The sequence below is a fragment of the Pelodiscus sinensis genome, chromosome 7 (assembly GCF_052426305.1).
Source record: "Pelodiscus sinensis isolate ZL-2025 chromosome 7, ASM5242630v1, whole genome shotgun sequence".
In the NCBI taxonomy this organism is placed as follows: Eukaryota; Metazoa; Chordata; order Testudines; family Trionychidae; genus Pelodiscus; species Pelodiscus sinensis.
The window spans coordinates 46,592,833-46,620,093 of record NC_143058.1 but is presented as its reverse complement, the minus strand read 5'-3'; the positions used below and the strand labels follow the sequence as shown (position 1 = coordinate 46,620,093).

The window sequence follows — 27,261 nt, the reverse complement described above, 5'->3', positions numbered from 1 at the left end:
TAGGGAGAAGCAATGGAGAGGAAAACGTAAGGTAATTACAGAGCTCCTGAAGGTTATCGAGCAAGTAGATTGCAAAAGGTAATCAAGAAAATTGATTAGTATTACATTTGAATAAAAATTTGTTTATTTTAATCAAGTATCAATAATGGAAGGTAAATATTTTAATAAGATAATTTCTTCAAAATTATTAGATTTCTTTTAACTTAACATAACAGGAAAAAAGTTTAAAATAGTACAAGTGCACTTGTTCTGATTAACAAAGCATTTTATATGTCTGGCTTATTGGTACTTATCATTAGGAAGTTTATGTTGTTGACAGTAATCACGCATCTTTTAAACGTTGAACATTGCAATTAAAATATATTGCTACAAATTCGGTATCCAATTTCCTTTTAAATAAGAGTACATGAGCTAGAGATTGGGCCTGATACAGTAAAAACAAACAAAAAACAACCACAGGGCACAGAAACTCCAAGCGTAGTGAATGAGACAAGAAAGCTTGAAACACAGGTAAAGGCCTTTACAACAAAGAATCCCGGCCATGTTTCCCAGCATAAGTGGATCATTATTTTCAAGTCTTTTATTGATGGTAAAAGGTAAAATTTAATTAGTCTGGCCTTCGGCTCTGTCTTCTTCCACATCATGTGGTTCCTTTTTGGCCTCCCCTTCCTTTCCCTCCTGCCTGGAAGCGGGGAATTTGTCCTTGTTGTTTTCTTTTTTCCATTTCATCCTCCTGTTCTGAAACCAGATCTTTACCTGCCTCTCGGTGAGTCCTAGCGCGTGGGATACCTCAATCCTTCTCTTCCTTGTCAGATAAGGGTTAAACAGAAATTCCTTTTCCAGCTCTAGAGTCTGGAAACGGCTGTATGTTTGTCTTCCTCTCCTCCTACCAGGCGCTGCTGATTAAAACAAAAAACACAGTATTTTTCAAAACAAAGCGCTCATTGGCTTGGGCGCTTATCTAGGTGTCTGTTCGCCTAGCTAGAGCCATACAGCGGGGAGACTAGCGAGGTGCCTACAGACGAATGCAATAGATCTGTGGCTATTTAAGTATGCAGCTATGTACAAGTGAACAGAAAGAAATCGCGGCAGAGCATTGCCTTAAACTACCCTGCTTTTATTACACATCAGAACTCGCTGGCTTACTTCATCAGCGGGTCACCACACCCAGTGTGCACACGAAGCCCAGAGCTATGTTGGTAGGGGTGCACCGGGATTCTTGGGGTTCACGCCCCGCGCGGATGATCAGAGAGTTTAAGGCTACTCTGGTGTCTCCTGCGCCTACTGCGGAGACCTTTGCTTTCCGCGCGGGGCTAAGCTCTGCTCTTACGGCAGCGCGGCCCCAGCACGCCCGGAGCAGAGACAGGAAGAGGGAGAGAAGCAGGAGGAGGACAGGGAAGGGAAAGAAGCAGAGAACTCAGACGTGAGATGGAAGCAAATCGGCTTTTGCCTGCGTCCAACCTTGCGGTCTCATCCAGGGGAACATTGGAGCGGGAGACGAGCTCTGATTTAAGTGGTCTGGTTCCTCGCCAATATTAGCACTGGACGATTTACAGTCAGGATATTGGACCAGCTCGGCCTCTTGCTGGCTCGTAAAAAGCGGCTGTCTCTGTAAATTATCGTATCCGTAAAATTTCGCGGGCTCCCCGTGACAGGTAATCCCGCCGCAGGGGGCAGGCGGAGGCGGCGCGGGAGCGGGGGGAGCAGGCGGCTGGTAGGCAGCCGCAGGGCTCCCCCCGGCCGGCGGGTAATAGCCGGGGGCCCCGCCGCCGGGTCCGGGGGGCGGCTGGAAGCCCATGGCGGCCGCGCTGTTCCCGTAGAGCAGGGTGGCGTGGCGGCCGCTCCCCTCGGGTGCGAAGGGGCAATCGTAGTACGCGGGGCTTGGGGGCTCCCCCGCCGCCGCCGCCGCCGCCGCTGCAGCCGCCGCCGCCGCCTTGTACTTGGAGTACAGCGGGCTCACAAAGTAGGAGCTCATGGGCGCTGCCCGGCCGGCCCAGCGGTCACCGCCGGCGCAGGGAGCCCAGGCTCGCGAGGGGCAGCCGCGGCCGGCCCGGCCCGCTCGGCTCCGCGCTGCTCTCCGCGGCGGCGGCGCCCAGGGCTGGGACGGACGCGCTCCCCGCCTGCCCTGCCCGGCTGCTCTGAGCGGTTCCCTGCGGGCGGGCGCGCTCAGCAGCCCCGCACACACGCACACGCGCTCCTGGGCAGGCCGCGCAGGGGGCGCTTCGGGCCTGGCTGGGCACGTCCGGCTCCCGCGGCCCCGCGCAGCCCCCCCGCCCGCCGCCCCCGCCACCTGCACCCCCGGGGGGGTTGCCCGGAGCGCGCATATTTGAAACCCCGCTGAGCAGGCCCAGAGATCGGCCCCAGATAACCGCGGGGCGGCTCGATCCAATGGCTGAGCGCGCCGGGGGCCAGGCGCCGGCCCGAGACACCGGGATACCCACGCCCACGCCGGCTATAAACAGCCAGCCCTGCCAAGGGCTAACGCGCCTCGTCCACATTCAATGGCAGGGCTACAGCGCAGGCCTGGGCGGCCCACGGCCCAAGGGAACCCCGGGGGACTTGGGGCAAGGAGGGAAGGCACCTCTAACCCGGAGAAGCAAAATCACATGCTCGGGGGAGCCCTAATCCCCTCTTCCCATCGCCCCCCATCCCTGGGAAACAGAAAGAGGCCCCGCCGTTCTCCGTCTACTGCCGAGGCCAGCCGAGCGGGTGGAAATGAGATGCACATTTACCCTTGACGCAGCGCACGCATGGCTGCGACTCCCAGGTTAATTGATACTTAATGGAAATCATGCCCATGAATATACTTTCCATCATTTCACCCTTGGTGAACGTCATTAGCGGGCCAAAAAAAGGAGGGGGTAGCGGAGAAAAGAAAAATGCGGGGGTGAGCATTAGCATCGCTCGGGGCCGGAATGAGAGCTAGGCAGGGAAGGTTCCCAGGAGCAAGGGGAGGAAGGAAAGGCTAGCGCGCCAATGCATTGGCGTTGCTCCCTGTGCAGCACACACTGCTCGCTTTGAATTCGCCTCAGCTGAATGCCAAGGGAGAGTCAAAGCTTTCAAGGCCAGAAGGAACCTCTGTGGTCATCTAGGGTGACCTCGCGTAGAGCCTCGGCCCGAGAGCTCCCCCAAATCGCTCAGAGAGACTGGTCAATGTTTGTTCCAACGTTTTGTGCCCAAAGCTCGTGGTTATTAATCTGCTCTCTGGGCAAAGAAACACGGGGCATTATTCAGGTCCCTGACTACGAATTCAGTGATTCGGCCTTTAAATTCAATTCAAACAGGCTTGAGATTGAGATCCAGTTGCCGGAGGAGTCAGTGCCTTTGGTTACAAGCGATGCAGACTCGATCCTCGAATTTCCCGTGGTTTTGGCACATGATTCTCATCAACAGAAGTGCGTCAATAGCATTAACTTGAATCTGAGCTCAGTATCCTGGTTTAAATAGACAATAAGATGTAGGTGAAATATATAGATCCAGAGCCACGTGTGACCGCCTAATGCGAATCGGAAAAAATATTTGTGGTTACATGAAAGAGACTCCCATATCCCTTCGCATCTCTCTGTGTGTCTCTCACACATACTTCCCTCTTATGTTATTACAGTCAATAAACTTTTTGTTTGTTTGTTTAGGTAACCAACTCAGATTTCCCTTGGCGTCACATTCATGCGGTAACTTCCACAAAATGAACTTGTCTTAGACTTAAACACCGGCACAGAAACACGTGTCATGGAAAGAATACCCAGTTTAACATAAAACACGTTAGGACATCTTTCAGCGGAAAGGAAGAAATACGTGTCATAAAAACATTAAATGTTATTCCGGAGAATGTATTTTCCAGCTCAGTTGTTTTAAAGGATATGCATGCAAATTACTGTTGATGTTCTGACTTCACATCTGTGATTGCTACTTACCTCTCACAAGTATCCTGTGTTCAGTTGAGTATGTGTGCTCTAAAAACGTACTGAATTGCCTATTCTATTAGCGTAGGCCTTGATCTGGCAAATCCCAAGTCAGTGGAGCCGCCCTTACTCAGGACAACGCAACCCTGTTTGTATGAAAAAAGCTGCCCACCTGATTTGCAGGGTAAACCTCAAAAGCTAGAAGGGCTACAACATTTAGGGTTTACCTCAGAGCAACTGGGGAACCCCTACATATTTTCCTACTCAAAACTTTTGTGAGATGGAAATGTCTACCCATGGGGACAAACCTTATTTTGCTTCTTATGCTAATTGGGTGCAGAAATATATCTAGAGATTGCCTGTGAAATATCGCATTTATAGTATTTCATAACAATGTATCCGTCTCTTAGGTCCCTAACTATTCTTTAAAATAAATGTGTTTTATGCACTCTGAAATTTGTAGTTTTTCCTTTAATCCAAAAATATAATTATGCTCAGATGATCATTCAGAGAAAAATTAGATCGATGTTTTATCTTAATGAAACAGATACCAGTTCTGACCTTAGTAAAACTCGTCTTGTTTGTAAAACACAAGAACAAGATCACCATTTTGGGGGGAAAGTGTATTTCAAACTTAGCTTCTTACCTTCTTTTACTCTTGTTCTTCATAAAGTTTATGTTCATACTCTAGAAGTCTGTAAATGTATAGAAAGAATGCACAAGACGTTTGCTTAATATTCATAACGAGCTTCAAGTACTTTATGGTCTCAGTAACAAAACCTAGAAAATACAGAGAGCATTTTTCCACAATAGGCCCAATAAGCCAGCGTTACTGATAGTTTTTTTTTTCAAGGCACAATTTATAAGTAAAGGATTTTATCATTGTGTTTATTGTCATAATTTAAATATAATACAATGAGCTTAAACCGCTTGGAAATATAACTGTTTACTTATGTATGGTCTCATAGAATTAAATATGATGCCAGACTGCGGTGTAATCTGCAAAAATCTGTCACCTCAAAAGTGCTGATTGCGCAAGGTTTTTCAAAGCTATCCATTTAGACGATAGTAAAGAACTGTTACATGTATTTAATTTTGGTTAAAAATATAAAATCCACGATTAAAAGTAGAATTTTCTGTATTTCAATAAAATATATTCTGCGCGAAAGCCAGAAACATCGTCAGCCCAGGAATCATAAAATGGAGCAACATCGCTCTCTAGTGGTCAACTGAAATCTTGATCAGCAATCAAAGCGCTTTATCTTCTATTTATTTACTTATTCTACCTTGATTTAGAAGTAGTTTACTTGTTTAAAATCTGGCCCCCATGAATTATACAAATATTAGCTCTTATCTTTTACCTTCATCATCTAAAGTTATGTAAACAGGACATACAAACCCGAAGGAATGTAGAAAGCCACGCTCTTTACACTGGGAAGTATCTATAGCCACAGTCACAAAAAGCTTTTCATTCGTAGTTTACAATACCATATATTTTAACACATTTCTACAACTCCTTCAGTTTTTAACTCTGCTATAATTAAATTATGAATGTCTTCTTTACACAAGGCAGCTAGCAAAGTAGTCTAAGGGCTTAAATATTGAAAACCGTCGCTATCTTATTTTTGGTCCTGTTACTTCACATACAATGTATCACTAGTACTAGATGTTTGGTATTTTCAGGTTCAGTATTTTTTTTTTTTTGCCTTGAACTTGCTTTTGATTTAATTATTTTTGTAATTGTAAACTTAAGTAAAGACTGTTCTTTTCACCCTACAGCCAATTGTTTATCCCAAACAGTCTACTGAACTGATTGGTATAATAAATACTTCTTCTATTTCGTTCTTACAAGCAGTCAACGAATAGGAATTAAAACGCCATGTCGCTGGACACAGAGAGTACTTTGTTTTAAATGGAAGTTGCAGGCTACCCAGTGGCTCAAAAAGCCTTCATTTTCCTCATACCATTTGGAATTAAATATACTTCCATACGAGGAAAAAAGGACAACTTCAGTGCTGCCACTTGGAGTGGAAAATATTAAAAACAAGTTCAATCTATCCAGCGTTAGTTTGATTGCAATTTCTTCCCAGCGCATGCAAGGAAATAAATGCAATAAAGTGTTCCGATAGCAGTAGTACAGTTTACATTTTAGTTATGGATCAGCCTGTAAAAACGGCTGCTTTCAAAAATATACACGTATTCACAACAGTGTTTATCGCCACATAACAGTTCTACAAATATAATTTAAGAATAAATTAATTGTTCAATGTTCACTTTTCGACCTGAGTGTCTTTTCTTGCCCGTGTTGTCTTGGCCCAGCGGTGACACACAGCAATTTATAGTCCAGATTTTAAGACCGAGTTTTGTCTGCATTTTTGTTTTCTTCTAACAATCGCAAACATCAAAATAAGATAGTTTCAAAGAAAAGCGCCATAGCATATCGTAAACTCATTAGGTCCAGACGTCTAGCCATCTCAATGGTTTTATTATACCTCGGTTCTTCCTGCTTTAAAAGAATTATAGGTATAGGGTTGACAATGAATGGGGAAGCAATGCAACACCTTTTCATCGCACTATATGCCTTTCCACTTTTTTTCCAGAGGTAAAAACATTAAGCACCAGGTCTCTGCGACTCTCTCCTTAATCTTAAACAACTGCTCATAAATATTTACAGATCCTTCATTTTAATGGTTGCTCTTTAAACAAAGCAAGGCTCTTTTACAATGAACTTCATCTTAATTATCTTGATAAAGTCATGTGTGTTTATAAATGCGAAAGGCATGAGACGTGTTGCTACATACTCCTCCCCTCCCCCAACTGGTAACTTGGAAGTGGCATTAGTCCATTCTGAATCTATTGGCGTTCAGATTAAACAGCACAGAGATTCAAATGGAAAACAAATTAAGTAGGTATCATCTTAAATATTTGGCTTCAGAGACCTATTTCGGAAAATGTCCTCGATTACTCCACAAGACATCACCTGTGAAACGTCACTGGTTTATGAAAGACAGTTTGTGCAGAACGTGTCTCAAGAACAAATTAGGCAGGCATATCTACAATATATACTTTAAACCAACCCGCTTGTGATTAACTTTTAGAAAGAGATGGTTGCCGACTACAGTCGAAACATTGTGAGTAGTTTTGCTTGTCTCGGCAACTAGAAATGTACCACTGAATTAGTGCCTGTGCTGAAGTAGTTTTCAGGAGGAGCGACCGTGTGCACCCATCTCCGGTTCAAAATTCCCGTGTACAAAATAACCGAAAGTCAAAAGTCTCTGTTGCCTTATTAAAGGCTCGCGCTAATAATAAATGAACCAGCATTATACATACAAATGCTTAGTGGGGTGTGCTTCTACCAGACACTGAGAAAATTGTATATTTGTTGTTTTCATATGATCGCGGCTAATTACGCAGTGCCAAAAGAAGAGGAACGCAGGCATTGCCCATATAACTGCGGGGATTTCATTTGATCAAGTCAAAGTTTATTATGGAACAACTGACGATAATTACAACAGGTCTTTAGTTAGAAGCATGTGGCGGCGGATACAACATTTACCAATATTCCTTCCAACAATCCAAGGCATCAGTCAATGTTAGGCCTATTGAAAACGGCTTCAAGTTTGACACAGTCTCCTAATAGTGCACTAAAGAAGAAGAGGAAGAAAAAAATGAAATGCTTTTACTGCCTCGCGTCGGCACCTTTTGCCAAGGAAAAAATTCAGGACTAAAAAAGCAGAGGGTTTGATAATGGTTTCTTTTAATAAGTCATGGACAACACAATACTACTATTGATTTAAACAAGTGTACTTCAATATATATATTTATTATCATAATTATAATTACGTCCTTTGCCTTTATTTTGGCAAAGCGACTATCTACACTACATCACCCTTTAAGAAACAGGTCAGACATTTAACATTGAAGTTGCCAAAGCGAACGTGCACTCACAATATCATAAACCAGTTTCGGAAAAGGAAAGAAGAAATGAAGCAACTTTTATAAACACATTGGCGAGCAAGACAGATCCCCCTCCCCAAGAAAACAACCCTGACAAAGACCATATTTGCACTTCTACCTAAAAGACCAGCCTGATTTAAAGTTCTGCAAAAACGCCTCTGGAGCTGGGAGAGGAGGGGCAGAAGAAGTGGAAGAAGAATGCGTGTCTACACCATGGACTTAGTCTCCTTTATTTCCTTTCTCCTTGTTCATCTTTTTCATTTTCATTCTTCTGTTCTGAAACCAGATTTTGACCTGTCTCTCTGTGAGGTTTAAAATCCTAGCTACTTCGTAACGGCGGTCCCGAGTCAGATACATGTTAAAGAGGAATTCCTTTTCCAGTTCCAGCGTTTGGTACTTTGTATAGGGACAACGCTTTTTCCTCGTTGAACGAGCGTGGATCCAGTTTGCCGCAGGATTATCTGGAAAAAGGGAGGCACACAGGGAGGAGGAGGGGAGGGTGAGGGGAGAAAGGTCGTTAAATTAAATTTAACGAAGGATGGATTCTTTTCACAACTTTGGAGGAATTATCATAAAAGCCTTAATACCCCAGTCTGTTTACTGTACAAATCATGTCTTGATGGTAGGTGGTTCTGTGGAGTCTTTTATGGGTGCTTGTTGCTGCTTGCGCTAGAGTAGGCGTCTAGACGTTTTTATAGGTTAGTAAAACTATCAGTTTTGCACATTGGAGCCTTACAGGGTTCGGCAGTAAATCAAAGGGGGCAATTTCTTTTTTACTTACTTGGGTCAAGTTGCTGCTGCTTCTCTTCCTTCAGATCGCTGCTCGGGCTGGGCTGGTGGCTGCAGGCGGGAGGCTCCTTGGCGCTGCAAGGAGCCGTCTTCTCCCGGGTCTCCTGCAGGAAGGAATTGCACGTGTACTCGGGCGCGCTGATCCCCTGAGACCCCCGGGACGAGGAGCACTCGGCCCTTTTGGAGGTGGAGGAGGAGGAGGAAGAGGAGGAGGAGGAAGACGAGGCAGCTGCTGCTCCCGTTTCAGGCTTTATCCCGTAGTGGCGCCCGTTGGAGGAGCTGCTGCTGCTGCTGCTGGAAGGGAAGCCGGGGAAGGGCTCAATCCAGGAGCGCACGTAGCGGCCCGTCTCGCCTGCCCCTAAGGGGGGCTGGTGCATGTAGGGATGGTAGAGCCCTGTCATTGCCGCTGGCGGCTGAGGATGGACCGTGGACCACGAAGTGGAGAACACGGTGGATTTGGGTGCAAAGCTACAGGAAGAAAAATCTGAACTCTCGGCAACACCTGATGGCCTGGAGGGCGCACTGTGACCTGCCTGGACGAATCTACTCCCGTAAACTTCTTCGCTTTCATGGCCTATGAGAGAATCGACATAATAGTTACTTATGGTGCCACTAGACGACATTTTTAGGCTCCCCGCTTAGTCATATAAAAGGTTACACTGTTAACTGTATATGATACCCTCCCTGAGAACAATCGTAGTATTTTGCAGACTGCAACCCTCAACCATTGGTTGCGGAGCCCACGTGATCATATTTACCAATACTAGGAGTAAATCAATCCGCTAAACTGGGGCTGCTGTGATTAAAACACACGCACACACACACACACACACAATCGTCAACAACAACAACAGGCAACGCCACCCAAACTGTAACTGTCCGGCCCGGCAGGGGCCCCGGGGGACAGAGCTGCGCCTCCTCTGTCCCAGCAAGATTCCAGGCGGGCGTGGCTCAAGGCAGCCGCTCGAGAAGGAGGCAGCCGGGAACTATTTCTTTCCCCTCCTTTGAGTGATTTCTGCCATTCATTTCTTAATCAGCGAGGCGCAGGGTGTTTAAATAAACCCAGCAGCCAGGCCTGCCGAGTTACACTGAAATCCGCCGAGAGAACCCGCTGGGGAAGGGGAGATTCTTGCTTGTAAAATCAAACCACATCCCAGCGCTCCGAGTATACGACTGCTCATAAAACAGGAAAATGTTACAGTAAAAGCACATTGTGGTGACTTCCATATTTCAGAGCATGTAGTTGTCTCCCTCCCCCTTGTAAAGAAAGTTTCTATTGAAGGGACTTAAAAGAGAGCGAGAGCGAGAGAGATGCCCATTGTGTTGTTTTAAAACAGGTGGAAGACCTCTGTAATGATTTTATGCCTTTCCATAAAAATTTTATGAGGTGGATTTGATTATAGATTAATGTGTCCCTAATAAAACGGACGGATGGAACAGCAAAGCCCGTGTCTCCCTGCACCACTGACGTGTCCCCGAACACATGCTCTTGGATGTGTTAAACTTCGGGTGCTACGCGGCTCCAACATGGCAAACACTCTTCTACAATTAATTGTAGTCTCTCCACAATTTGGGGAAGGAGCTACCGGCAAATGTTCTCCAACGGAATCTCTTATACGTGCATTACAAATATAAATAAACCCACATTTGGAAACCGTTCTGTGTGAGCAGGCGAGACGTTGCACTGCTGATAGACAATGTTTTCTTATTTAGAGTCTAATGGTCAGCAGCGTCTAATACATTCCTACCAAGCACATGCAACACACATCTTGCTATTATCACCCCACCACCACCAGCACCATAGTATGAGGAGAATAAACCCCCTTTATTTACTCTATATCCCTAGATGGGTTATACCTCGTCCACTGAAAAAATATTTGTTTAGTATTTAAAACTAAATTACCCATATTCTTCTGCACATTTCTGTTCCCTCAGACAGACTGAAGATGGGTGTATTTGAATCTGAAGAAAATGCAAACAGTTAGTTCATAATCCACAACAGTGCTCGTTGAAAACATTACATAACACCATACAGGAAAACAATTCCTACGCACTGGCAAATATAAGGAAGGGACTGAAATTCCTGTTTATTTAATGATTTATGGCTATCTTCTTCCTTTGCATTTGCATGCTTATTTTTTTATTTTCCGTACACAAGGCTTGTTTCATGTCAAGGTATTGCACATACTTGTTCATAAATGTAAACTGATAAGTCAGGAAGATTTAAAATGGATATTTGTATACACGTGAAAACTTGGTGTGTAGACACATAATCGCATTTCTACTACTGAAACTTCTTTGGTGATGCATTGAGAACTTTTATGCGAAAGGAGAAGAAAGTAAACAGGTTCAATATCTCTTTTTGAAACTGATAGAGATCTCTGTTTTTAGTGTGGATATTTTAAAACTAGGGTAAGAGCAGCATACATGAATACTATCGGCGCCTTTAGCATCAAAACGTTTATGCTCTTGCTGATGAAAATATTGCATATTGTGGCCAACTCGAGTATGTCTACAATAAATATACCCGCGACAAGGGGGAGATTGGATATCACCATTTGCAGTATGAACTGTAATAGTGCTATTAAGGAAGAAAATATTGTAAATATCTCGTATCTTATATCTTGCTTTAGAAACTACCTGGTGCTTTTTTTGCTTGAATGCTGTTCAATATCCACATTTTTCTTCCCAGCATCGCTAGAAGGTGAAAGTATGTTCAAGCATTTGGACTTCAATGTGGAGTCATGTTCATTTGCAAGCCATTTACAGTTCTGTTTAGCATTTCACTCCTTTCCTCCCACCCCCGCTGGCAAGATAAAGTGGCTGCTAATAACATGCTTCAGCTTTGTACCGTTAAGAATCGTGAACTTTATTGGCTTCATATATGTTGTAAAGTGGCATTGCGTGAAATAAAACGATCTTCCGAGCAAACAAAAATGGTGCAGGATAACAAAAGTGGGTCTGTATAGGCTGCCATACTGAAGTGTGCACCGTTGTGAGCATTGCTGGCAGAAAACTCCCATCTTTGGCAGATATTTAAGAAAAAGGTTTCTCTTCCACAATACTCATGTCAGCAAGAACTTCAGCATGTGTTGATGTACACAGCTCTTTGGATTTGTATGTTTCATTTTTAAAAGCAAACGAGGACAAGAAATCAAACTCTACATATTGTAGGTACACGATGACTGTTATTTTTTTTAAATCAACACACTAACGTCAAATAAAACGACACAGATTGCTGACAGCTTGTACTAGAGATTTTTTTATCACTTACCATTCATGAGTTGAGTGAATGAGGATGTCCAGCATATATACCATAATATTTTACTAGACTTTTTGCATTCACTTCTCAGAATGCGAACGATTACACAACATTTCACCGATTAATCATTTGTTTACAGTCACAATTATCAATGAATTTGGTTTATGTCATTTCTTACCCCCACCCACTCCCCAAATAAAACCACGCACACAAAAGAGAAGAAACAAGGAGCTACATTAATCCAAACAACTGCTGATGAGGAAAGATCAGGCAACCACCTTGGATTTATACTTTTAAACATTTCTTTAGAAAACCAAAGGAACCGCAGTAGTTTACAGACTTTATTGCATTATACATGCGAATAGAACATGCACAAGAAGGATATATTGCGGCTGTACGACTACTATACCACATCTGCACCACGAGAAAATGTCTACAATGGAGAAGAAACACCTATTCCATTTTACGAAGGACAAATTCTAAATTCGAGAGAATAGTTACATTGTAATGTGCTTTTTTTCCCAAAAAGTTTTCCCCCTTAAAGTACTGAATGTCTTCAAAATGGTATGGCCCGTATAACAGCTCCCACATAAATAGCACTTGATTAGAAAAAACATGAAAAAGTCACATTGTTTGGATGTTCGACAGTTCCAATAAGTTAAGACCAAATGATAATATTCAATCATAGTTACCCTGCATTACGATGAGGAAAAATAAATTACACGTGCGAGGCTTTTATATATATACTCATCATAGTAATACATATTCACTTGCAGCACTAAAAGAATGACAAAAGTCACATTCTATCAGAAAAAATGGAAAATGAAGGTTGATTTTCCCCCACCCCCCAAAGTCTCTCCTGCATGTAGCAACTGGTGGTGCTGTGCCCATTTCTCACTGTTTCAACCCCCAGGTTTACGGTTTAAGAGAAGGTCAGATTAGCGGTCAGTTCTCGGATTCGGTTCTCCCTGCTCATCTTCTTGAGCTTCATTCTGCGGTTTTGAAACCAAATCTTGACCTGCCTGTCAGTGAGGTTTACGCTCTTACTGATCTCTAGGCGGCGCTCTCGAGTGAGATACATATTGAATAAGAACTCTTTTTCTAATTCCAGTGTTTGATGTTTAGTATAAGGACACCTCTTCTTTCTGCCACTCTTTGCTGTTAACCAATTGCTTGTTGGCGTATCAGACTTGATTTCCTCTATCAAAATCAAAGAAGAAGAAAAAAAAATCAAAAATACCTCAGGCTGGTAAAGTGTATCTACCCTTGGCCATGAACCCTCATCTATAGTGTCTGGCAGATATGTTAAATGTTGGTATGAAACATTGCTAGCATGAGGTGTGTACACTGGAATAGATTTTTAATTGCTGCCAGATTCAAGATAAACAGTTCAGATAAAATGACTCACTATAGTTTTGGAATTTGGGGCTCTTTAAAAAATTCTATCCAAAGTTTACAACTACTACATAACATTTGAACAATATTTAACCTGCTATCAATGGAATGGTAACGTTTTAACAGATCTGGGCTGCACATGACAGCAGAAGTCTTATGAAATATTTATTAGAAAAATCTCTCAATTAAAAAGTATTAATGCAATATATTTCCTATCACATTCCTTTATGTCATAAGTGGAATTACACAAAGAGATATAGAAGCAGATATGGAGTATTTTTCTTAGCTAAAAAGATTTTTTTTTTAAATTAACACCTTATACCACGGATTTTTTTTCATTTTCCTTTTAGAATTTTTCCATTAGAAAGAAATTTGTCCCAGATAAAACTGGACTTGAATTGTTAAATATAAATATTATACATAGACTCTCTATGCACATATTGGGATAAAAATCGTCCTAGAGGTTGTAAGGCACATTTTTAGAAGAAGAAATCTCCCGTTTTTGATACTCCACCATATTCCGTTCGAAATTAAGGCTCTTGTGCACTTTTAAAAGGAAAATAAAATCCAACCATAGTCTCCTTCGGCTTTTTAATACATTTCACAATAATGTTATACTTTTAAAGACAAAACAAGGTTAGCAAAAGCACCACTTCAAAATAATCCACTTTTCATGAAACAGATAGCGGGCTACTGTTTTCATTGTACATGTGTTTTAAACTTTATACAGCTTTGTAACACCCATTTAGCCTCTATTTTAATAGGAGCATAATTAACTTTCAATGCAATCAAACCACAGTTAGACTCAGAGAAAATAGTTGACCAAAATACTACACGAGAAAAGTTAAACTGGTCGTATTCTACAGGCTCCAGAGCTATTTTAAGGTGTTTTATTGATTTTTGATACTGGTCTTTATTGCAAAGAATAAAATAGATATTTTCCGCATGCACAGAGGGCTATCTGGCTACGATGATATGTACCTCTGAAAAAAAAAAAGAATTTGCAATCTTTTGTGGAGCATTTTGCCCTTCTAAAAGCTTCAGAGAGACACAGCACCTGCAGCCCGATTCCTCCTTAGCATTAAATGTTATGGCTGTAATGCTTGTTAGTATTTTACACTGTGTTTTACGATGCTGGCGTGTTCAAGTTATACCACGTTACGGTTTAAACTTTATAATACCGACCTTTACTTTCCTTCTCCTGGACTTCTGGGCTGGACACAGACCCTTCAGCCAGGCAGCTCCTTTCCTCTTGCAAAGTGGACTTTGGCTCTGGACTTTCCACTTGAACGACTTTAGCTGAGTTGTCTTGGTTGTTCGGATTTTCGTTCATTTTCTTTTCCATCTGAAGTTGAGAAGATATCTGCGGTTTGGAGCTGCCGCGAGGGTTTAACTGTAACATTACAGTTGAACTCGTTTCAGGACTATTATTGTACTCTTGGGTTTTCCCAGTGGCGTAGGTCTGGCTTAGTCTAAAATATCCTGGGACAGGAACCTCGGGATTTTCAATGGGACATGATTCAGAGACCAACCTCTGGTACGAAGGGACGTCTGACGAAATGAGTTTTGTTCTCTTATCGGAATACATGCAGCAATTGCTTTCTTCCTTAATATTAGCAGTGAAGGAACAAGTGGGGACCTGCTGTGTAACAGGTTGCTCTATTCGACAAGATCTGTTCGGGTCTGTCCAACTGTCTACTTGAGGTATATAAGGATGCACATTCATACCCATATTTTGGTGATTAACTTCTCTTTTAGCCAGAGACGGTAGGAGTCCACAGGTTTGCATTCCATAAGTTCCAATGTCTGTGCTAGGTGGCATGTACATGCTGGCGCTGTTAGAATAAAAACTGTCACTTCTACAGGCACTGATCAGAGAATCGACTAAAAAGGTGTTAGCAGCAGGAGAGCTGCTGGGAAAGGACATTTTGGGGCGGAATTTGAAGAAGAGAGATTGTGTCCTTTGGAGGCTGACATCTCTAGGAAAACATGCCCTGTGTAATTGTGGATGCCTCTGCACAACCACATGACAACCAAGCCAATGAGATTTGAAAATGGCCTTGAGCCGCTACCTCCCCGCGAGTCACGTGCTCCGCGGGCCCGGCCGGGCTGCCTCGGAAAGGTGGACAACAGCGACATCTAGAACGCCAGCGGGGAAGCGCGTCTCCCCGCCGGCGCCTGGCCAAGCAGCCCTGGCGCACTGCGCTGATTGAAAACAAGGGGCTTGATTTCTTTTAATTGCGGTTTATTGCAAGCCCGCCGAAGCCGACTCCGCCGAGCTCCTGACAGCGTGCTGCCCCTTGCTCCGGGCAGAGGGGGACGAACGTGAACCAGATCCTTGCAGACACAGAGCCCGGGACGATCACTGTCATGTACATAAAGCAGCCCCCATAGTTTGTGCTTTTTTTTTTTTTTTTTTTTTTTTTTTTTTTTTTTGCTACGAAAATAATGAGCGGTTTCTTCTGACCGCATGGACGCTCCTCACTTCAAGACCTTGTGCAGTTTCACGCAGAAGACACTTATTGGCAAGCAATGGGCTCTCAGAGCCACCGGCCCCAAAGATCACTGCATGAGAAAGCCTCTTCCTCCCCCTTTTCCTTCATACTAATAATACTCATGAAAAAAAAAGAACCTGAAAAGTTTGAGACAACTGGATGTGCGGAACCATGTGCGAAACCCGAAGGTGTCATTTGGTTATTATGCAAAGAAAAATATGTTTGCCTTTTATGGATTTTGTAAAAGCATTGGTCCCTGACAAGCGAAAGGTACAAAAGGTTGTGGAATTTATTAATACGTATTAAGAAGAATCAGAGCGATCAATAAAATTCTCATCTACATTCTTGGGCTACTTGGTAATTTTCTTGCTTCTGAAGCTTTTTAAAGAGTTATACCCTCTGTTGCCACACACGGGAAGATATTTTATTAACAAATCAATCGAGACTTTGTAAAGGATAAGATTAATAGTTAAGATTTAGCATAATGGCGTTCGCGTTATGAATTATTGAAAATTATACTATTGATTTTTCTCCTCGCTACTAACCAAGAAGGTCAATTTTGTTTTAACACAAACCGTCCTATATTAAAAGCTATACTTTTATCATAACGTAAGGGGTAGAGTTTCCCTACATTCCTAAAATTGTTTTACAGTGCTCTCGCTCTCTCTGCATGTGCAAATAAAATAAATTAAAATAAAAAATAAAAAATGACTTGCCCTAGACACTGAAAGCTTCATAAAGATAATTTCTTCTTCTGTAGTATTGCTCATTAAAAACATACAGAAACTCAGTTTTATTACAAGTGTTCACGCCACTTCTTTTTTCCCTCCAGAATGATAAATGCCGCATGAATATTCTAAAAAAATCACAGAAAGCAACAGTAACTGCCTACGTGGCAAATTAGACTTTTATTTTCCAACATTATAAATGTGTTTTGTTTTCTCCCTGTTCACTTTGCAACTATATTTACAACCAGAGCTGTTACTTTTAAAATGGTGAGGGTCCAAATTTGATCGGGAAACAATTCATTCTAGTTTTGCCTAGTGTCAAACTCAGACATTTCTCGTCTAAGACTAGTGCTGTCAGGGAATTTCATACAGACAAAGTGAACTTGTTGATAAATACTCTTTCAGGTTCCGCTAGCTATTTAACTTGGGGGCCTTTACAATAACCAAACACTGTTTTTCCAAAGTCCAGATGTCTAAGAACAAACAGCACAGAACAGGGCATTTTTACTGTATCTTTTACACAAAAGCACAGTCTGAAATGGCATATTCCAGCACGTGAAATTGAATTTTATACGAGTTCCTGGTATTGGACTGTTTTTTGCTTTTCCGTACCCTTTACACTGTTGGAAACAATAACCCTATTTAAAATCTCACGGTGGCAATGAGACAGACCCTTTAAAACCTTATCGCAGCTGTTCAAATACAACATCATTGTCAGGTTAAGAGCCAGTGTCTTTTACAGCTTCAGTCTAAAAAGCTTCAGTGTTGCCAGAGCGTTTAAATATTACCTTCGTGATGTAAGCTGCTTTTAAGATTTTTCTGCGCTCCCCAAATCTTGTATACCTCCCTGCCCTCTTGCCGGCATGTTTAATCGCCACAGAGAATTTAGCACAGACAACGGGCTGGTGTGTATATTTAAGATCATTATCAGAGCCATTGCTAAGATTTGCCTGAGCTCAGGACCAAACTGCAGTCGAGTTCATGACGCTCGCTGTTTTCAGACTGGGTTATTCCCCCTGCTTTCTAACAATTTCCTCTTTTGGAACAAAAAGCCCTGCCAACCCACGGAGTTTCAAGAAACAAAATACTCTTTTCCTTGACGCAGTTTAAGACTTGACTGTTAAATCTAATCAGGAATTTTATGCCCATCAAATGGTCCTTCGTAATCTTTATTTACTCTTGAAGGAAAGAGTGTCCCAGAATTACCCTTACTGAAGTGTTATCCCAGAGGTTTGCTGTGCATTTCGCCCAACACTAAAGTTAAAACAATAATCCTTAAAAGCTCTGCCTTCCTGCGTCCCTTGTATTTAACGAGTTGACTCTGCAGCTCCTAATTATACATTCTGTTTCCTTGATTTAAGTGCAAATACGATTTTTAACATGTCAGAATATGTAGCTCAAATTATTATTATTTAATACCAAGTTTAGGAATGTCGAAGAGCTCAATTTGATCATAATAAATCATGGCTTTTTAAAATCGTCCATGAAGCCGCCTAACTTTTATTTGGGGGGGGGGGGGGTAAAAAAGAACATTAGGAAAGTTGAAGATTGTTTGACACAGAAGTTGAATAAATGTGCAGCAGTCTTTAGGGAAATAGCTACTTACATTCTGGGTATTTAATGTCACTGTTCTTTTTAATTATATTAAGATGGAATAAAGTAATTAACATTAATAAATAAATCAATAGTGTGCAATAAACGAGATATACAATCTACATTAATATAAAAGGTTTGCTTTCACAGCCCCATTTTTTTTCAATGGGAGACCACCAAGAGGGCCCATCTACACTAGATTACTATTTGTAATAAAATATAAGTTGACATTTTGCTTTTCAGTCTTAATAAATATTAGTAATAGGAATTCTAGGTTAAAAGACGTTGCTGTGAAGTTTCATTTTAATTCCCCTCCCCCCATGTTATTTCAGGTTATTTCATTTTTACCCCGACCGTTCTAATGATTCTTCTATGCAATTTCCTAATTTCCTCTGCTGATATCGGATTATTGACGTAGGATGGGAGAGCGGTTACCAAAAAGGAGAGCTATTTTGCAGCTGTATTAATCCGCGCGAAATATATTGCGAGAAATAGCTAACTTCAAAATAGCCAGAAGCCCAGGATAACGCTTTCTATTTGAGAGGAAGACTCTAAAAATGCAAACTATTTTATATCACGCCATTCTGTCGCTGTTCGATTGAAGAATATTTTTATTTAGCGACATATTTGTCTACAGACTTGTGACCTCTCTTTTTTTAAATAATGGCAACATTGTTATGTGTCATGTTTTCCTACGGAAGATTCAACTTCTTGCTTGGGCTGTCGAAATTAAAAAAAATACACCGATGCGCCTATGTATTTCAGCAGTATTGTGGCCGATAAAACAATTGTGATTCCCTGCCATCGTGATAGCTATGTAATGGGTGATCACATATAGGTGCATTGCTTATATTAGCCTGATAGTCCCACACTGTTTAAGCTGTCTCCTATTGTGCATACATATGTATTTGTACACGTAAGTATAAAACTCAGTGTGCGATCTGGAAGTTATCAGATTTTAGCGTGTGGACAGATTTTAGCGTGTATGCCTTAATCTCGTTTAATTTAAATACATTTTTATCTCTATATAAATTCCTGACAATTTGTTCTTTAACCAGAAAAAATATTTTAATTCTTCTGACAGGACCGACTAAAATAAATTGGGAAAAATTAACCCAGTATAATCTCCGTTACACATCCACAGAACCATCATATTTACATGATGATTCAGAAAAGAACAAAGCAACATTTTAATCTTCATCTAATTATTTAATTAACAGCATATATGTTTCAATCACAAGTTTACATTCTTTGAGAATGGCCTTCCTCTAAAAGTGAGGGGCTAAAACATATAGAAGCCAAGAGGTGTAGTGAAGAGGCAAGATCCCAGAAGAAATACGTTCATTTTAAAACGAACCAACCAACAAACAAATAGACTTTTCTGTATTTATTCCTTCTCGAACTAACTACATTAATGGGGGGGAGGGGAGGGAGGGTTAGCTATGTATTCTGGATTCTGTTGATAAGAGTTACCTTTCTCTTCAAAGATTCCAGTGGTCTTAGATGGGACAATATCCTTTTATTACAGACGGCAAAGCGTAACAATGAACTTCTAAAAAACCTAGCAGACAAACTGTCAACTAATTATTTCACCGGGATGGGGCTTGTTAAATGCAGAATATCGCTGAACAAACAGATCATGCATTAGCTAGTTTTAGATGGATTTTGCAAATAAACAGATTAAAAACTGATCTTTGGTGTTATTATTTACAAGTGCGCATTGGAAATAGAAACACGCCAGTTCACTGGAAGAATTCCAGGAAATGTATCTTGTTATCTTTCATTTCAGAACCTTTTAGTTACATTTTAATAGGTCTCTACAGTATTTATAAGGAGAGAGATTTTATTTAGCAATCCCTTGGGAAGGTGATGTTCCGATATTCAAAATACGTACTCCCGTTTTGTAATTTGTACTAAAGAGGCACAACCAGAATCAAAAGACCGTCTTTTGTTTAAATCACACGCCCCCATAAAACTATGTTATAGCTGTGTTTACACTTCTTTAAAAACAGGTTTGCAATAATACCTTAAAGATAAGCTTTGAACTGGAAATACAGATTTTAATATAACTTTTGTTCTTTGGGTGTTAAGATTGCATTAAAAAGAGTAAATAATTGATTTTCGCTCTACTGAACGGATTCTGCATCCTATTATATTTCTCTTGAAATTATAGATTTTTTTAAAACCGCGAATGTATTATAAAAGATTACGACCCCCCCAAAATTATTTTCAACTGGCATATTCTTCGAGCATGTCACCGTTATGGGTTATTTGTTTAATACATCTTTGTGATACTTTATTTTTTCATTTCGAAAGCCCTGAAATCTTATCGTTACTTATATATTAGATATTTTATTAGTAATACAATTACTATTAGAAGGAAACTAGACTTGATCATCAGGACAGTTGTAAGCATTCCAGAACGTGAGCGCGCCCTCCTGTGGAATTCAGCGGCAAAGCACAAGGAAATTTATTTCCCTTCTTTGGCTTTTCGTTCAACCTTGGATGCATTTAGGTGTATTGGACAAAGGGGTTTATCTCGTTTTTAAACATACATTCAAAAATAATATAGCTGCAAAATTCTATAGTGATTATACCGGTATATTTAGTATCTGGTAATCAGCTTTGTGGGGACTTAACATATTAAAGGACATGTGCCCTTGGATAATTTATTAAATACACAGTGGGGATCTGGAAATCAAATAACTAATTTTTGCACTATGGCTTTAGACCCGGAAGAGATGTGGGATTTTTGTGATAATGTTAAAAGATTTATTTAATAGTTTCCTATAACTACAAGTTTCCCCATCCGATAGGATGTTTCCTGTTAAAATGAGTTTGGAGATGAATTCTCTGGAAATATTGTTTTCCTCCAAAATACGTAATTTTTTTTTTTTTACATTCCACTGTTCTACAGGAATTTAGCTCGGAGCGATTATACAAAGGATGGCGTTTTCTATGTTTCCTGGACACGACGTAAGTATTAAGAAAAGTAGAAGATATTTTGACATACACAACGGACTAGATTAGGGAACTGTTCGAACATAGCCTAATGGGGAAGTATTCAGAATGACAGCTGGAATTTTCTTTGCGTTATGATGCATTTGCTAATAAGGCTGGCTCTGCAGTAGTTAGTGTGTGTGTGGGTGCGTGTGCGTGTGTGGGTGCGTGTGCGTGTGTGGGTGAGACAGAGAAAGAGAGATGGAGATGGAGAGAGAGAGAGAGAAAGAGAGAAAGAGAGAGAGTGGGTGGTGGTTGAAAATAACAGAGGAACCTTAAGGCGCCTAATTATTCAGAAAGGTTAAAGGTGATGACCTTGACATTTTGGAAGTTCAAAGGCATACACTTATGTTTTTCTTGCTAAAGAGTTTCAAAAATTATTTTTTAAGCTATGCCTTTTCACGATTTTATCAGATAATTATTAGTTTTTTGTCTTTTCCTGAATTATTTCGCTACTTTTGCATTTATTGGATGCAAGTGTAATGAGAGCCACTTAGGTCTATTCAAAAAAGCCAAATTCTTTTCTCACTCCTTTCCTTTATTGCACTTTGCGGAAATCTCTTTTTCACCCACCAGAAGGTGTATAATATAACCCAATTAAGCTGTTTAGACCCTCGGTTTTTATGGTGTTGTCTAGACAGTTCAAGGTTTTGTAAACAGCTCAGTCAGGTCATACTGCATGATGTGAAGAGGGGAGCTTCTCCAAATTGTTTTGCTTTCAAAATAAAGACAAGGGTCAGTTGTGTTACACTAACGTGGGGGGAACTGACTACATTCCTGTGATCAAATACAGGAAACTCAGAACGAATTGGTTAAAAATGGGGAACATATTTACGCTTTTTTCGCTAAACTTTGTATTTTAAATGGTTGCATTAGTTTACAGCTGCCTGTTGTCTGAAATGTTCCCGGTGCTCAATCTGACAACCCTTCCGAAGCTAGTAAACGTTCTGAGCTTTGAATTCTTGTCCCAAACATTAGAAGCCTGAATAAGCTTTTTCCATAGTTTTTTTTAATTGTGGCACCATCAAAAGTGGTGATCTTCAAACAGCCATCTTTGGGCTGCCTTAAACTGAGGGGGAATAACAAGTGAAGGTTTCATATATAATCAGTTAGAGTTTTAAACTAATATTCATTTAAATTCCGTTTAACATAATTTGACTTAACTTTCTCCCTCGTTACTTCGCTGATTTTGGCTCTAGTCCGGTACACACGCTGATTCTTCAGAGATGGCAATCCATAAGTGAGCAGAAGATATGACCTTAACTTTACTACAAACCATTTATTCATATGAAAAAGACAGTGGCCCATGCGTATGTATCACACACACACACACACACATACACAAGCACACACACAATGTACATTTACCATCTTTTAAATTAACTGCATTCATTTAAGGGAGAAAGGGATTATCCTAGCGCAAAGCCAACAAGGGGGAAAAAACTCAAGCAAAATCTACCATACACACCGCCGGTCCATTGGTGCCATCATGAGAGAGAAAAAAAACCACCTTGGGCGACAAACACAGGAGAATGGAGGTTTGGGTTTCCCCTTATGAGGAGCGTGCTTCGCCAAGCCCCGAGATGTCCAGTGGACATTGATTGTTTGGAGGCACCAGAGTTGAACAAGAAAATGAAACTTTGCGTTCCGCTGGGTGAATGTGTCCTGTAAACCAAACTCCTGGCGTACTCATATGGCAGGTCAGAGCGAGTTTTTTTTCTTCTCTTTTTTCCCCTCAAAACAAGGGGTTTCCAGTGAAATATTGGAGTCGATCTCTGTTCAGTTTCTTTTCTTTCATCCTTCGATTCTGGAACCAGATTTTAACTTGCCGGTCGGTGAGGTTTAGCATTCTGGACAACTGCAGTCTTTTTTCTTTGTTTATGTATACGTTGAAGAAAAATTCACGTTCCAATTCTCTTATCTGATATTTGGTGTAGGGGCATCTCTTTTTCCTTGATCGCTGGGGGACTGCTGAAATTCAAGACAGAATAAACTGATGATGCTGTTCCAATAAACACTTTCCGCTCACGAGAGATAAGATAGTTTCACAACATCTCATTTACTAGAAAGCAGCATCCTGCCAGTTAAGAAAATATTCAGAGAGATTTCACTCTCCCACCCACCTCGTCTCCCATCGGGGTAACTTTGCAAAGGGTGGACATTTCCAACTTCCCCTTATAAGAGACCCAACGTAGCAATACAGAGAGATGTTTAAATTGGTTGGAAATAGTCCAAGGTTCTCAAACTGCTCCCCCAAACAAAGGAAATATCAGGGTCCATAATATGGGTGTTGTGAACAATAGCTGTGAAATCTCTCCGCCCCCCCAAAATCAACAATTTAATCACAATCAATATCCTCCTTCAAGAATACCTTAAGCCCACGTAAATTGGTTTCCTATCGTAAACACGCTTTACAACGGTGAAGGAAATCTTATAGGATATATAAAATCCTTTGGATGCTTATAAAATTGCACATAAAATGCGGCTTGACAAAGTGTTGGCCTTGTACTGTTGCCCCCAATTTACTACTGATACCTACCTGAACTGTTGCTCTTCTCTGCAACAGCCTCACCAGAAGGGGAACCGGCGCTGTTTTCTGTTGTCACTTTCTTCTCGTGGCTGGAAGGTGTTTTGCTACAAGTGCTAGTCGGAGGTTTCAAGTCGCTCTTGGCCGCTTCCCCCTCGGTCTCGGCTGGCTGCTGGTACGGGGGTCCCTGGGCTGTCTCGTAAAACTGGTCAAAGCCCTGCGGGAGAATGCCGTTCCTCCCCACCGGGCTGTAGAAGTTGGAGGCAGCCCCGGCGGGTCCATGGTGACCGCACACGGGGTCCGTTTTGAATAACATTTCCGTCCGCCTGTTCGCGGGCTGCAGAAAGTCTCGGTGCATAACCTCCTCCGCGGGGTAATAAGGAGCATAGCTGCTCCGGTACTGCCATTTGCTGCGCTCTAATCCGTATTCCCTGAATGCCACTTCGCGCACAGGTTGGACATGAGGTAAATTGGAGGAATAGGGGAAAGTCATTTGACAGGAAGACGACTGTGACAAAAAAGAGGGCTTCGTCGAGAAGTCGGAAGGGGAGACGTAATAAGCGCACCCGGGGAGATACATGTTGGATGCGCCGTGGCTGCAATCTTCAAACTCGGTCATGTCTTCCCTTGTGCGATTGCAAGCAACCAGGAGACTTCAGTGCATTGAACGAGATCCATCTATTGCACAAGAGGCTTTGGACAGGATCAACTAAGCAAAAATCCCCACCGTGTGCTGACGTGCAATTCATCTTGATTGATTCTCGTGGTAATTATGTCACGTGACGCAATGTAGAAATGTCCTTATATCTATATGAGCCCCTCGGACAGGCTGCGAGGAGCTCGCCAAGGAGCCTCCCCGGCACCGAGAGGCGAGCCAGGCATTTGGACAAATGTTACATTTTTTGCCTCCTTCCCGCCGCCGCCCGCTGAGGCGAGTCGAGAGCCAGGCGAGGCACCTGGGGAGGCACCGGCTGGTAGCGACTCCCACACGCGGCTCCAAACGCAGCCCCTGCCACCGCCAGAGCCAAGCGCGCGCACACACCGCCCCCGCCAGCCCCGCTGCCTAGGCATGTCTCTGCACACCCGGAGAGACGTAGGCACGGGCAGCCCCCCTGGGAAAGGGCACCCCGAGCCGTCCGGTGCCAGACCTCGGCACTGCAATTCACTGCTGGCAACACTGGTCAGTCGCACTGGTCAGCAGCGGAGGAGAATACATTTAGCATAGCAAAGACCCTGTTTTACATATTCTAGCCTCTGGGCGGATTGGCTGTAGAAATCCACAGTTGGCATCAAAATCCGTTACAACATTCAAACTATGAGACTCCAGGAACCTTATTTCCCCCTTCCCTAAGTGCGGGAGAGACTGACAAGAGAAATATACGAGGAGCCCGTTGTGTTAAAGGGAGGCTCTTGCGGAGTTAATCTACAATGAGCGATTATGATGCAACATCACATCTTTGGAGGAATAGAAACCCAACCGCCACGATTTCCTTGGAAAGCTGACTATCAGATAAAGTGAACCTCTTCGGACACCCCCAACTTCAGACAATGGTCCTTTGAAAGGGGGAAAGGAAGTTGTGGTAGTTAAGGCAGAGCTAAATGTTAAGCGTTAGCCCAGACTATGTTAAAATGTTATGATACGTAACGTGAGCACATCAATGGGCCACGTAGTGTGGAAGCAAAATGAATTGATTCATTAATAGGCTTCAGAAATCGCTGCAGCGAGAGAACGGTTCATTCTCAGAGCATTTACCAAATCTCTATAGGAATCTTTAATTCCTCCACAGTACAAAATGTCTAGTTTAGCCACAGGGCATGTTCGTCTCCAAATAAAAACGCTCACACACTCGCCTTTATAATACCTAGGCTCGCTTTTGTAAAAACCCCTTGAAAGCCACGCTTTTGCAGGACATTATTTGCAAACGCACAGGCCACAGATGAGTAAAAATCTGGCAAAACCCTTACAGGTGTGGGAAAGAAAGAAAGAAAGAAAGAAAGAAAGAAAGAAAGAAAGAAAGAAAGAAAGAAAGAAAGAAAGAAAGAAAGAAAGAAAGAAAGAAAGAAAGAAAGAAAGAAAGAAAGAAAGAAAGAAAGAAAGAAAGAAAGAAAGAAAGAAAGAAATCCCAAATCCTCACATTGTTATCACGGCTGAACCCAAAAAGGTCTCGGTCTAACCCGATGGGGTATAAAATATCTGCAGTGCGTGATAGCAGAGGCATCCGCAATGACACACACCTATACTGCGCACTTCGCCTTTAGCTGGAGCAAGAGGCAGGTAGAATTTTTTTGTTCCGATTTCCCCCTCCCCAAATCTTCAGGCGTGTCCATACCATACAAGGGTTGTCAAGGTAGCTCTCAAAAGTGCCTAATTTCCCCCATTTTCCAAAGGGACTATGTCCACAGCCATTCAGACAACTTGAAGTTCATTCTGTTTGTTCCTAGTGCCTCGCTTGTGTACCACCATGAATGCGACAATCTGGTTTATCCCCTCAGACAGGCTCACTAAAGAGCCCCCCAGATACACCGCACGACACACAGACGCACCATTCCCTTGCTTGCGGGTGACTTCGAAGCCTTTTCGATTTTGCTGCAACAAATGGACTAGCTCCTAAAAATCAGGACTGCGAAGTTAAAATGGCTTCTGCTTCGCTTCCCACCCTGAGTTCCCAGCAGAACCTGGCAACGATTCGTTTGGACCATGTTCCAGGATTTCTCAAGACTAATTTAGCAAATTGATGTGGAGCTATGAATCTAGGGAACGTCATTTTCTTTAGCACCCGAAACAACTAATTAAGCTCCAGTCGGAATCGTAGCCCTTCCTTTGGCTGCAGACCCCCTAGAATCCACTAAATATTGGGGTGGGAGCCAACCAATTTCAAGCAATTCAAGTTCAACGACATGGCGACGATTTGTTAATAAGAAAACAGCTCTGATAGGAAACAGTCCCTGCCCAAACCAGAAAAGCCAACCATCTCCAATAGCACTATAGAGATTCCACCCGAATGAGATAAATGTGCGAATTGCTGGTGGCGAAAGCATTTCTACCCCATACTGGCTCCTACTTCAGCTCCAAGTAACCCTTTTTCTGAGCGGATGAAAGAGCATCGAGACATAACTGCACCTAATGTGCATATTCCAGCGAATACTGTACCGTTAGGCGTCTTCCAACATCTGCTCTCGTTGCTTACAATTAGCAAGTATTCTTGTTCCAGTGACATTTCCAAAAGACTCCCGGAAAATTAAGACGACTTGCATAACATTCGGAATTAGAAATATGCCCAGTCCGGCTAGAGAAGATGCGGTATTTTTGTGCCACCCAAGATAAGACACTAACTTGACCTTAACTTTGTTATGGCGCCCCTAGTATCTGGAGAACGTGAACAGACACTGTCTGGCAGCTCTCGTAAAAACTGACTGGAGAAGAGATTCTGAGTCATTTCATTTATTGCCACTACAGTTCTGCAAGAAAGCTTTTCCTCCCTGCCAAACTTTAATTATTTATGCGCTTTTAGGAAACACAAAAGCAGCCAGAGTTTCCTTTCCTTAGCAAACTAGCACAAATGAAAACCCCTTTCTTAATTGGTTTATCGGATTTAGATTTCGGTCCCAATGC

At 42.1% G+C, this 27,261-nt stretch overlaps 4 protein-coding genes across 7 annotated transcripts; all 4 read right to left on the bottom strand.

The window, feature by feature from the left end:
* Nucleotides 1-101: 101 nt before the first annotated feature.
* Nucleotides 102-2,703, bottom strand: HOXD8 (homeobox D8). Of its 2 annotated transcripts, none has more exons than XM_075933696.2 (2): nucleotides 1,462-2,703; nucleotides 102-896 (listed from the first exon to the last, which is right to left on the bottom strand). In XM_075933696.2, the coding sequence occupies exons 1-2, from the start codon at nucleotides 1,973-1,975 to the stop codon at nucleotides 604-606; spliced, it is 807 nt and encodes a 268-aa protein (XP_075789811.2). In that variant the 5' UTR covers nucleotides 1,976-2,703; the 3' UTR covers nucleotides 102-603. The 2 variants fall into 2 exon arrangements, with proteins under 2 accessions (XP_075789811.2, XP_014427170.3); XM_014571684.3 differs by having other exon boundaries at nucleotides 102-899; nucleotides 1,462-2,696.
* Nucleotides 2,704-7,641: 4,938 nt separating this feature from the next.
* On the bottom strand, nucleotides 7,642-26,934 carry HOXD9 (homeobox D9). 2 transcript variants are annotated; one of them, XM_089779771.1, is made up of 4 exons: nucleotides 26,800-26,934; nucleotides 10,552-10,610; nucleotides 8,641-9,222; nucleotides 7,642-8,320 (listed from the first exon to the last, which is right to left on the bottom strand). In XM_089779771.1, exons 2-4 carry the CDS (start codon nucleotides 10,553-10,555, stop codon nucleotides 8,079-8,081), a joined length of 828 nt encoding a protein of 275 aa, XP_089635897.1. In that variant the 5' UTR covers nucleotides 10,556-10,610; nucleotides 26,800-26,934; the 3' UTR covers nucleotides 7,642-8,078. The 2 variants fall into 2 exon arrangements, with proteins under 2 accessions (XP_089635897.1, XP_025038596.2); XM_025182811.3 differs by lacking the exons at nucleotides 10,552-10,610; nucleotides 26,800-26,934 and having other exon boundaries at nucleotides 8,641-9,360.
* Nucleotides 12,238-17,983, bottom strand: HOXD10 (homeobox D10). The gene is made up of 2 exons (XM_006119468.5): nucleotides 14,491-17,983; nucleotides 12,238-13,110 (listed from the first exon to the last, which is right to left on the bottom strand). Exons 1-2 carry the CDS (start codon nucleotides 15,230-15,232, stop codon nucleotides 12,833-12,835), a joined length of 1,020 nt encoding a protein of 339 aa, XP_006119530.1. The 5' UTR covers nucleotides 15,233-17,983; the 3' UTR covers nucleotides 12,238-12,832.
* On the bottom strand, nucleotides 15,747-26,405 carry HOXD11 (homeobox D11). Of its 2 annotated transcripts, none has more exons than XM_006119467.5 (2): nucleotides 23,661-26,405; nucleotides 15,747-23,089 (listed from the first exon to the last, which is right to left on the bottom strand). In XM_006119467.5, exons 1-2 carry the CDS (start codon nucleotides 24,265-24,267, stop codon nucleotides 22,857-22,859), a joined length of 840 nt encoding a protein of 279 aa, XP_006119529.1. In that variant the 5' UTR covers nucleotides 24,268-26,405; the 3' UTR covers nucleotides 15,747-22,856. The 2 variants fall into 2 exon arrangements, with proteins under 2 accessions (XP_006119529.1, XP_006119528.1); XM_006119466.5 differs by having other exon boundaries at nucleotides 15,747-23,092; nucleotides 23,661-26,402.
* Nucleotides 26,935-27,261: the final 327 nt, after the last annotated feature.